The sequence below is a fragment of the Rosa chinensis genome, chromosome 3, assembly GCF_002994745.2.
Source record: "Rosa chinensis cultivar Old Blush chromosome 3, RchiOBHm-V2, whole genome shotgun sequence".
Classification (NCBI taxonomy): Eukaryota; Viridiplantae; Streptophyta; class Magnoliopsida; order Rosales; family Rosaceae; genus Rosa; species Rosa chinensis.
In genome coordinates, this window is record NC_037090.1 from 15,026,882 (window position 1) to 15,037,246 (window position 10,365).

The following is a 10,365-nucleotide window of genomic DNA, read 5'->3' on the forward strand; positions in this document are numbered from 1 at the left end:
GCTGGATTTTTTACAATCACCATAAAATATTACAATCTATCCATCAAACGGTTGGTTTTTCCAAATTCATTTTCCACTTCACGTTTGCTTTAGAATGAACCTCAACAATTTAAATGTAATGTATCAAGTCATACAACTTTAAGAGGTAAATTGGTATAGGCCAATGTATTTGTAATTAAATATTTTTTTTTTTAATCTTATGTCCACGCACATCCATCAATGAAATATATACAAACGTGATGTAAAAAAATGAGCAAGTTTTGCGGTCATCACGCCATCAGTCAACTAAGAAAACATGCAAGTGACTATGGTTGACCAATCCGATCGGGTTCGAAAATATGGTGAAATTGGCTAAATTTTTTACCACACTCATAATTTATTGCAATAATCACATCCAACGGTCGGTTTTCTCATTTTCTTTGAATTGCTATATGTTGCTCTTTGGAGTGTATGATGTATAAATATAGATTTATAAGAGAAACTAGGTTTGACCTAGTTGATCGAATTCGAAACGAAAACCAAATTTGCTGGATTTTTTACAATCACCATAAAATATTACAATCTATCCATCAAACGGTTGGTTTTTCCAAATTCATTTTCCACTTCATGTTTGCTTTAGAATGAACCTCAACAATTTAAATGTAATGTATCAAGTCATACAACTTTAAGAGGTAAATTGGTATAGGCCAATGTATTTGTAATTAATTTTTTTTTTTAATCTTATGTCCACACACATCCATCAATGAAATATATACAAACGTGTTGTAAAAAAATGAGCAAGTTTTGCGGTCATCACGCCATCAGTCAACTAAGAAAACATGCAATTGACTATGGTTGACCAATCCGATCGGGTTCGAAAATATGGTGAAATTGGCTAAATTTTTTACCACACTCATAATTTATTGCAATAATCACATCCAACGGTCGGTTTTCTCATTTTCTTTGAATTGCTATATGTTGCTCTTTGGAGTGTATGATGTATAAATATCGATTTATAAGAGAAACTAGGTTTGACCTAGTTGATCGAATTCGAAACGAAAACCAAATTTGCTGGATTTTTTACAATCACCATAAAATATTACAATCTATCCATCAAACGGTTGGTTTTTCCAAATTCATTTTCCACTTCATGTTTGCTTTAGAATGAACCTCAACAATTTAAATGTAATGTATCAAGTCATACAACTTTAAGAGGTAAATTAGTATAGGCCAATGTATTTGTAATTAAAATTATTTTTTTTAATCTTATGTCCACGCACATCCATCAATGAAATATTTACAAACGTGATGTAAAAAAATGAGCAAGTTTTGCGGTCATCACGCCATCAGTCAACCAAGAAAACATGCAAGTGACTATGGTTGACCAATCCGATCGGGTTCGAAAATATGGTGAAATTGGCTAAATTTTTTACCACACTCATAATTTATTGCAATAATCACATCCAACGGTCGGTTTTCTCATTTTCTTTGAATTGCTATATGTTGCTCTTTGGAGTGTATGATGTATAAATATAGATTTATAAAAAATTAGTGTCTTTAAAAATGTATTTATCAATAAATTTGTATCTATATATAAATATAGATTTTTTGGGTACAATATAGTTATATAGATTTGTTATATTTGGTTGTATTTGATAATTATCCAATGAATTTCCAAACCCCTTAAAAAAATATATCATATCTTTAAAACTTCTTTTTTTAATGAAGCCCGGCCCGGCCCGTAAATACGTGGGCTACCCGGCCCGGCCCGAAAAAGCCCGCAAGGCCCGCCTTTCCGGGCCGGGCTTGGATCTTGCCATTTATAATGAAGCCCGGCCCGGCCCGGCCCGCTATTTTTAAAAAAGGTAATTAGGCCCGGCCCGGCCCTGCCCGAGCCCGCTATGAATGGGCCGGGCCGGGCCCGGCCCGGCCCGTTGACGACCCCTACCCTAGTTTGTAGAGACACACATTATGTCGACATCTTTCAACAATCACCAAAAAACTTCTCCATATTAAAATAGTCCACAATATCCTTTCAAAAAAAAAAAATCCACAATATTTTAAAAATAATGTCAAATCCTATCATTTTAATATTAGGATTAGGGTCAAATCATTTTCAATTTTTCCCATGTAAAGTACCTACAATCTACTGGGGTCTGTTCGCAATAGGTACGCAGCCATGTGAACCTTTTGGCCAAATCTGCATCCTGGCTACGTCATAACTATAGCAAAAAAGATCCATTATCAAGTCCCCGAATGAAGTCCTCTCCTATATATGAGACCTTGGAGCCAGAAGATCCATTATCAAGTCCCAAGCCCCATAACCATGAAACTATCAAACTTAATTCTTCTCCTTGCTGTGCTTCCAGCAGCACTGGCTGCTGGAAAGAACTCTTTCCCCATCAAACGTTCCAACAAAACCCATTAGTGACCTAGCACTAGCAGCTCCCCGTGCCATTCTCCCATCCAACTCCGGCATGTTCTATGTCCAACTGGGCATAGGCACTCCGGCTTTTGATACCGTAAGCCCCATGACCTGGTTACAGGTTCCAGAGCGCGAGCTTTGCTTTCCTGTGGACGAGGGAGGGTCCTTCGACCCCAACCACTCCTCTACGTTTACATTGTTGAGCTCTGGCGACCCGATGTGCTCTCCTCCCCTCGGCAATATTCCATTGTCCAACGGCTCATGCGACTACAACCTTGGATATAGCAAGGGATTTTTCAGCACGGACATACTCTCATACTCTGGTAATGTGAAGCTAGCTAGTTTGTGTATTTTGATAACAACATTATATTGTCATTCTCTCATATATTCTTACTAAACTGCACAACCGAGTAATAGTAGTCAAATTTTAATAGTAGTTTCTTCTGTTTGTGTGGTTATGTAGTTGATGATGCTGCTGCTACCGAGGTTTCACTTAACGTGTCTTTCGGTTGCGGCTTATTCAATCAATTGGCTTTCGGTGGTGACGACGAATCAGGGAATCCCATCTCCGGTGTGATGGGATTGGGTCTCGGTCATCCTTCCGGTCTCCTTACCCAACTCCGGCCGGTCATGATGGACCGGTTTTCCTACTGCATTCCACCTCTGTTTCCAGTTTCCAATAGAAGGTGATCTTCAGGAAGGCAAGGACGCGACCTTGGACTTCAGTCCTCAAGCTGTCCTTACCGGGGCGGTACAGAGTACCAGACTCCTCGAACAACCTCCCCTTCTATACCACCACTACTACTTGATCAAGGTCACCGGCATCATGGTCAACGGGAATCTCTGCCGGCGGAAGGACTCACTTTCGGCATTGACTCGATTTCTCCATACACTGCAATGTTCAAGCCGTATGTAGGAGTTGAGGGATGTGGTTCTCAAACATTTCATGGACAAGTATGGGATGGCGCCACTGAACCAAACGCAGTCGGGTTTGGAGCTGTGTTATGAGCTTCAAAAATATGAAGGACGAACCGAATTTCTGAGCAGGGGACCGGCAGTTGTGCACTTGTGCTACACTTGGAGGGTGGAGCGCCTCTGGAGCTGCAAAATGCCTCCGAGTTGTTTGAGGATGAGGGCTGTCTCACCATCATCTCTGTTGATGATGATAGGAGTATGCCAAACCTTTTAGGGGTGCACAACCACATGACTTACAGGTTCCAGTTCGAACCAGATGACCCAGTATGTGTTGAAGCAGCAAGGAGTGAATTTGATCTCTGTGATCATCTATATGTAATGAACTTAATGGTCTGTTATTATGTTATGAATCTCTGTGATGACTAGGCCTATATCATTTCCAGAATGATGATCCTGTGGGATATGTATTCCAGTAGCACTTGATCATTAATGATATCCTATTACCCTTGGCTATTGAATCTTGTTCATCATGCTTTCTTCCTGAAGATGTTTGTGTTCTGTTCATTTTATTTTGTTCTACAAATTTTTGGGCAAAAGATATTGATAAGAACGGTAGTCAGAATTAACATGGTAAAATTGAAAAACAGAACTGATGAAACCTCCATGACTATGATTGTTATAACTGCTCTTGGTGTAGTTGCCACTGTAATTGTCATTGCCATGGTTGGAATGAACTGAATCGAAACCGACTACGATTGTCACTCCCATTAGCTACTTGTGTGAGCCAAGTAGTTCATATGAGTAGAAGCCATTTTCTTTGATACCAAGTCAATGTCAAATAAGCCCTTTGTGGAATTCCATCAGAAGAAATCTCCAAAGAAGTGTAAATCCTTTGTGGGATTCACCTTATAATTTTGATTTAATCCACAGGTTCAAGTTAGTTAATTGTCTTCACTACAGCAATTTATTTTTCGGTGATGCTCATCGATCAACATAACTTCACCATTTTCCTACTGGTTTTGTAGGCAAACAACACCTCCAAGAAGAAACAACTAGCCAACAACTAATATGAACTAAAGTGACGGGATGATGAAGCAGCTTCCTGCACGGTGGTGAAACTGATGGAGCCTAAAGTGACGGGACGGCAGTGCTCTTGGGCGGCGACCCCGAAAGACAGTGGTGGTGGGTTGATAAACTGGGGTGGTGTCCGTAGCAAATATCCCAAGCTAGGTCTTCTAGGCTATTTTTGGAGTGTGGGCCTTAAGCAAGGCTATAAGTGGGTGGTCTGGGTCCTAAGAGTTGTTAGGGCCTGGGCTGCCTTAGGAGAGTTGAAGGTCAATTTTCACCTTCTGCTACCATTATTGCTTAAATGTTTCAGATCGCGAAAAAACTAGTTACTTTGTTGACTCATTTTACTTTTTACTTCAGAGTATTAAGTTTTTTGTTTAAATAAATATACATTGACTTTTAAAAAAATGGGTGTACTAGAGGTATTGGGAGCTTGTTCTTGTTACTAGAATAAATTTTGTACTAAGGAAAATAGCTCTTTTTGATGACCCAGTGAGATGGTTTATTTTTGTACTATTTGTTGAATTTCAATACACATTGGACCTATTTTCCTGAAAAGAGAAAGACTTGATTAAATTCTCGATATTATTATAAACTAGACTTGCAGATGTTTTACATTGTTGTGGGGTCACAGACTCGATTCATTTCCACTTTTCCAGTGATTTCCCTACTACACCCCACCCCGGTAAAGTATATATTAATTACCTATCATTCTTAATGCACAAAATTATGGGCAATACAAAAAAAAAAATTAATGCACCAAATTCATTTTTCAATTTCTTGTCTTCCGTCTTTTTCTTTTTTTTTTCAGAAAATTAATTCTAACAAATAGAAATCATGCATCTGGAGGCTGGAGAGTGCTTCCCAAAGTACTAGAATGATAGCTAACAACTAGTACCAAACACATATGCAGTACGTGTGCAACACATTTTTAAAATAAAGCATACAATTTAAGATTTAGTCACAGTGAGAGAAAAACGAGCATTTTAGGTTGGGATTTTCAAAAGATTTTCTACTGCTTGTTTGGCGACCCTTTTGTGCCGGCGACAGCGGCGGCATGAGGTAGGCCCGGGCTGATTGGCCTCTTGTTCTTTTGTTCTCTGCTATGAAAGGCTTGGCTATTTGGGTATGGTTTTCTTCTATTCCCTGGTGGCGGTGATGCTGGTATTAATAGCTAGTCCGCTCAGATCTAGTGTGGCCTGAGCGGTTGTTCAAACTATGTTTTTTTTTCATTTTTTTATTAGGGTTTTAGTTTCAGGTTTTTGGTTAGGTCAAATAAGACGTCCCTACTCAATTGAGCTAGGGTATGGAGGTTTTGGTCGTGCTGTGGAGCCATCTATATGGTGTTACTCCTGGGAATTATATGTTATAATTTCGATGTCGTTTGGTTATCAACAGAAAGATGGATTTCCCTTGCACGTGGTCTAGCGGTTTATGGATCCGGTGTGGAAGAGGGTGGAGTGGTGCGTCTAGATGTTGGTTATGAGGTCGTATTGTGACACATGGGATTGATTATCTTTCTTTGTAGCTTGGGGTGATTGGCGTAAAAATTGGTTAGGTGTTAGACCTTTTCGGTTCATGGATGTTACTATTAGTGACGGACCTGTAACTATGGATCTTGGTAGGAATATGTGTCGTAATACCATAACCAGTCATTCCAATGCGTTTTAATTTCTTTGGTTATTAATGAATTCTATTTCTTCTCAAAAGAAAAAAAAAATTTAGTCACAGTAAACATGACAGAAACATTGTCTTCTTATTTCAATATTCAATGAATGATTTCACCCTCTTCTAGAGATAATAAGAATGAGTATGCTTGATTCCCAAAGGTAAAAGCCAGCCTGCAACAAAAATAAGGACAAAAAGATAAGTTTCGAACAACAAACTGAATTAATTTCAACCAATTCAAAAATAAATGCAGTGAAGAACTGCAAATGTCATATATATAGCAATATAGCATATAATAAAAGTTATAGCCATGTGAACTCAGTTAAGAACAACTAAGAACAAAAGAGAAAGGTACATATCCAAAAAGAAAGATACACACGGGAGTCATCTTGCATGCCGTGAACTTTTGAGAAAGAAAACTGGCAATTCAATTACTGTAAAAAGTAAAAAAATAATATAGGCATTATGAGAGCGATTAACTCTTACTTTATTAGTCTCCATGTTGGACTTGGAGAATCAATTACTGACCAAATAGGAATAGGAATCCATTAACTATTATTAGAGTTTAATTCAGGTAGACACCTCTCCCGCAGCACAGGCCCCCTTTTGTGTCTTTGTACACGTTGGTCTATAGTACTCCCCCAAATCTATAGGAGCCTTGCATACGATCAAGAAGAGTGATTGGAAAATAAGTAGCTCATGTTTAATGAGGTTACTAGACGCTAGAATATTCAAGAAGATTTGATTTTGGATTTTTCGAGTTACTTGTGTAAAAAGTCAAATCTTAATTGTGAATCAAATTGGAATCAACTTTTGGCAAGAATATCCGTTTGAGACGCATGATACATTTCTAGAATGGGAACGACGAGATTTTCAAGATGATAATTTAGGCCAAAATATATCGTTTTAATTATCCGATTCAGCATTTAATATTTTTAGGCTTAGTTTTACATTCTTAATTTTTAGGATTCTTTTTATTTTTTGGGTTCTTAGTTTCCTTTATAATTTAGATTCTTTAGAATTTGTTGTTAGATTATGATTATGATTAGGTCTTCGATGCCTATATATAGGCTCATCATGCAGATTTATCTTTTTAGGGTTTATTGCTTGTAAACCCAAGTTACTTCCGACTGCGTGAGAGCTTATTGCCAAGGACAATATGCACTATGAGAGCGAAGAAGACTACACAACCGTATATAGTGGTGATGAAGATGCAAGGATCTACAGCACATCCGATGACGATCTTGATCTTCCAGAAGATGACAAAGTCAATGGTTCTGGTGAGATTAATTATACTTTTCTGAAAGAAGAAGAAATTGCCAAGCTTCAGAAAGATTATATTACAGAAGTGTCTACGGTCCTTACCATATCAAAACCCGATGCATGCTTACTGCTCCTTTACTTTAATTGGAGGGACGAGGAACTAAAAGATGAATGGTTTGCTGATGAAGAAAAAGTTCGAGAGAATGCAGGCTTGTTGGAGAAACCAATGGTTAAACATAGTGCCAGTGCAAATCAACCAATTACTTGCCGGATTTGTTTTGATGAGTACTACTATTCATCAGAGAGTACTATTAGTAGTATTTTGTCAACCTCTTGTGGTCATCCTTATTGCCGAGATTGCTGGGAAAGTTATATTAGGACATCAATCCGTGACTCCGGTCCGGCATGTTTGATGCTGAGATGTCCTGAACCATCTTGTAAGGCAGCAGTTGGTCCTGAATTAATCGAAAACGTGCTGGTGGTGACAGGAAAAAAAGCCGAGTATGACAAGTACAAGCATTACCTGTTAAGATCATATGTCGAACATAACAGGAAGAAGATTAGATGGTGTCCTGCTCCGGATTGCAAGTATGCTATTAAGTTTGATGCTCCAGACAGAATGTCATCATATGATGTTTCGTGTCTTTGCTCGCATAGTTATTGCTGGAATTGTGAGGAGGAGAATCATCGTCCGGTGTTCTGCGAGACTGTGAAGAAGTGGATTTTGAAGAACGCGGATGATTCTCAGAATGGACAATGGATAATGGTTAATACCAAGCCCTGTCCTAAGTGTAACAGATCGATCGAAAAGAACCAAGGGTGTAATCACATGACCTGCACAGCTCCTTGTAGATTTCAATTTTGCTGGTATTGCCTCGGACCATACGGTACATGCCATTGCAACGCGTTTAATAGGAGGGCAACTGATATGTCAGGGGAAGTTTGGGGCATGGCTGAGAAAGAGAGAATGCAGGCAAAGATAGATTTAGAGAGATATGATCATTACTATGAACGTTGGGCAAACAATGGATCATCAAAGGAAAGAGCTCTCAAGGATTTTGATAAGGTGAAGACCGTGCACATTAAGGAACTTGGACACATACAGAAAAATACAATAGAGCATAAGTACGATTTTATCATAGAGGCCTGGCAACAGATAATTGAATGCAGGCAGGTATTGCGATGGACCTATGCTTATGGATACTACATGAAGGAGAATGAGGATGCTAAGCGTCATCTCTTCGAGCACTTGCAAGGCCATGCCGAGTTCAGCCTGGAGAGGCTTCACAAATGTGCAGAGAGTGAACTGCAACAGTTTCTCAACCTGGCTCATGACGATAAGGTTTGGTTCATAGAGTTCCAAAAGAAACTCGTGAGTCTGACAAAGGTGACTGGCACTTATTTCGACAGGCTGGTTACTGCGTTGGAGGACGGCCTTTCTGAGATTTTAACGAAGAAACAGAAAAAGAAAGTTCTTCGAAATTAGTACCGCCCTAACTAGGAGCCTGAGGGAGGGTCTTCAAGAGACATTCCGCCCTTATGAACCTGCTTTCAGCAGAAACATAACTCGTAATTATAATGGGGCAGAGGCTTGGACTTGTGAGCTTTGTACCCATGTAAATCGACTATCTACCAGAAGGTGTGAAACGTGCACTCCACAAATTCCATAGGATGATCGCTATACCTATGCTAATTCAGTGTCTACCATCAGGCGTGCAATATGTGATGACGCTGATGATTCCGATGATGATGACAGTTACTAGTGATGCAGAGTATCCAGGGCAGGGAGAGGGTGGAGGGTTAATCCTATTTTGGAATTCTAATTGGTTAAGTTGGTTTATAGGTACTGACCGATGTTTGTAAATAGGATTTACAACTTTCATATGCCAATTTTCAATATATTCACTATGTGATGGGGAATTTCCCCGACTTCCTAATTTCCTCACAGTTATGACTCAAGACCTGTTTCTTTCTGATCCTGTAAGTCATGCTGCCTGTTGAGGGAAAATCTGCACACAGTGAGCGTAAATGTCACCCAACATAATTTCACTCGTATTCATTTAGTGAATAGAGTTTTTATTAGTTCGGGTTCGACCCATTCAAGACCGAATGTGTCTCTTAATTACAATCCCCATTACAGGGAAACACCCTTTGATTCCATTTATGAAGAAACCAATTGTGGATGTGTGTTTGTTTATTTGTTTTTGCGGCTGCACCCGAATATTTGGATGGGTTGCCTACGTACCCTTGGAGAGGGATCAAGCCACTCGTAGTTCAAGAATTCCAATGGGTGAATGACCCATTGGAGGGTATGGCTTTTTGGAATAAGAATAGTGTTTGGACGAATTTGGTGTAAGTGAACCAGAGATTCGATTTGTTTTGGCTTTGTTTGGAAAGGTTGTGACGTTTCCTGGTGTTTAGCGGAATTTGACTGATGAGGTCAGGGATTCGAATTGGATGAACCAGGGAGTCATGGATTTTATTTGGAAAGGTTGTGACGTTTCCTGATGTTTGGCAGAATTTGACTGATGAGGTCAGAGATTCGGATTGGATGAACCAGGGAGTCAGGAATTTTGTTTGGACTTGCGGTTGCATCTAGTGGGTCGCTAGATTGCCTACATACCCTGTAAGGGGATCAAACCGTTGTAGTTCTTGGTGTTGGAAGAATTTGACTGGAGTCAATGATTCAATTTAGGACTGGCTGAATTTTGACTGGTGGAGTCAGGGATTCTGTTTGGACTTGTGGTTGCATCTAGTGGGTGTTGCTAGATTGCCTACGTACCCATTGTGGGATCAAACCGACCGTAGTTCATAAAAATTTGTATTTCTTGGTTTTGTACCAACTTTTGTGCTTGACGGATGTATAAATATTTTTGAACCCGACAAATGTATTTCTTTTAGACACGTATTAACAGAGTGTCTGCTAATTTGATTTGGGCACCCGATGTGTTGAATCTTGTATTGGGCCGTGTAAATGGGCCTTTGTGTTGTCTCCTCTACTTGTCGATAACAAATTTGACTGGGCCCGAACCTCTGAGGTAAACTGT

The 10,365-nt window shown here is 39.4% G+C and overlaps 2 protein-coding genes across 2 annotated transcripts; both read left to right on the forward strand.

Moving 5' to 3' along the window:
* The first annotated feature begins 2,314 nt into the window (after nt 1–2,314).
* LOC112191579 lies at nt 2,315–3,805 on the forward strand. The gene is made up of 2 exons (XM_024330940.2): nt 2,315–2,727; nt 2,868–3,805. The coding sequence occupies exons 1-2, from the start codon at nt 2,457–2,459 to the stop codon at nt 3,092–3,094; spliced, it is 498 nt and encodes a 165-aa protein (XP_024186708.1). The 5' UTR covers nt 2,315–2,456; the 3' UTR covers nt 3,095–3,805.
* Nucleotides 3,806–7,214: 3,409 nt separating this feature from the next.
* LOC112194180 (probable E3 ubiquitin-protein ligase ARI8) lies at nt 7,215–8,804 on the forward strand. The gene has a single exon (XM_024334428.1). The coding sequence runs from the start codon at nt 7,215–7,217 to the stop codon at nt 8,802–8,804; it is 1,590 nt and encodes a 529-aa protein (XP_024190196.1).
* The last annotated feature ends 1,561 nt before the right edge of the window (nt 8,805–10,365 follow it).

What these genes read in the sequence shown, in the direction of transcription:
- LOC112191579 (XM_024330940.2), top strand. Translation starts at nt 2,457, where the DNA reads ATGTTCTATGTCCAACTGGGCATAGGCACTCCGGCTTTTGATACCGTA. An exon ending in GGACATACTCTCATACTCTG is followed by an intron (nt 2,728 to 2,867) that starts GTAATGTGAAGC and finishes GTGGTTATGTAG; the next exon opens with TTGATGATGCTGCTGCTACC.
- LOC112194180 (XM_024334428.1), top strand. Translation starts at nt 7,215, where the DNA reads ATGCACTATGAGAGCGAAGAAGACTACACAACCGTATATAGTGGTGAT.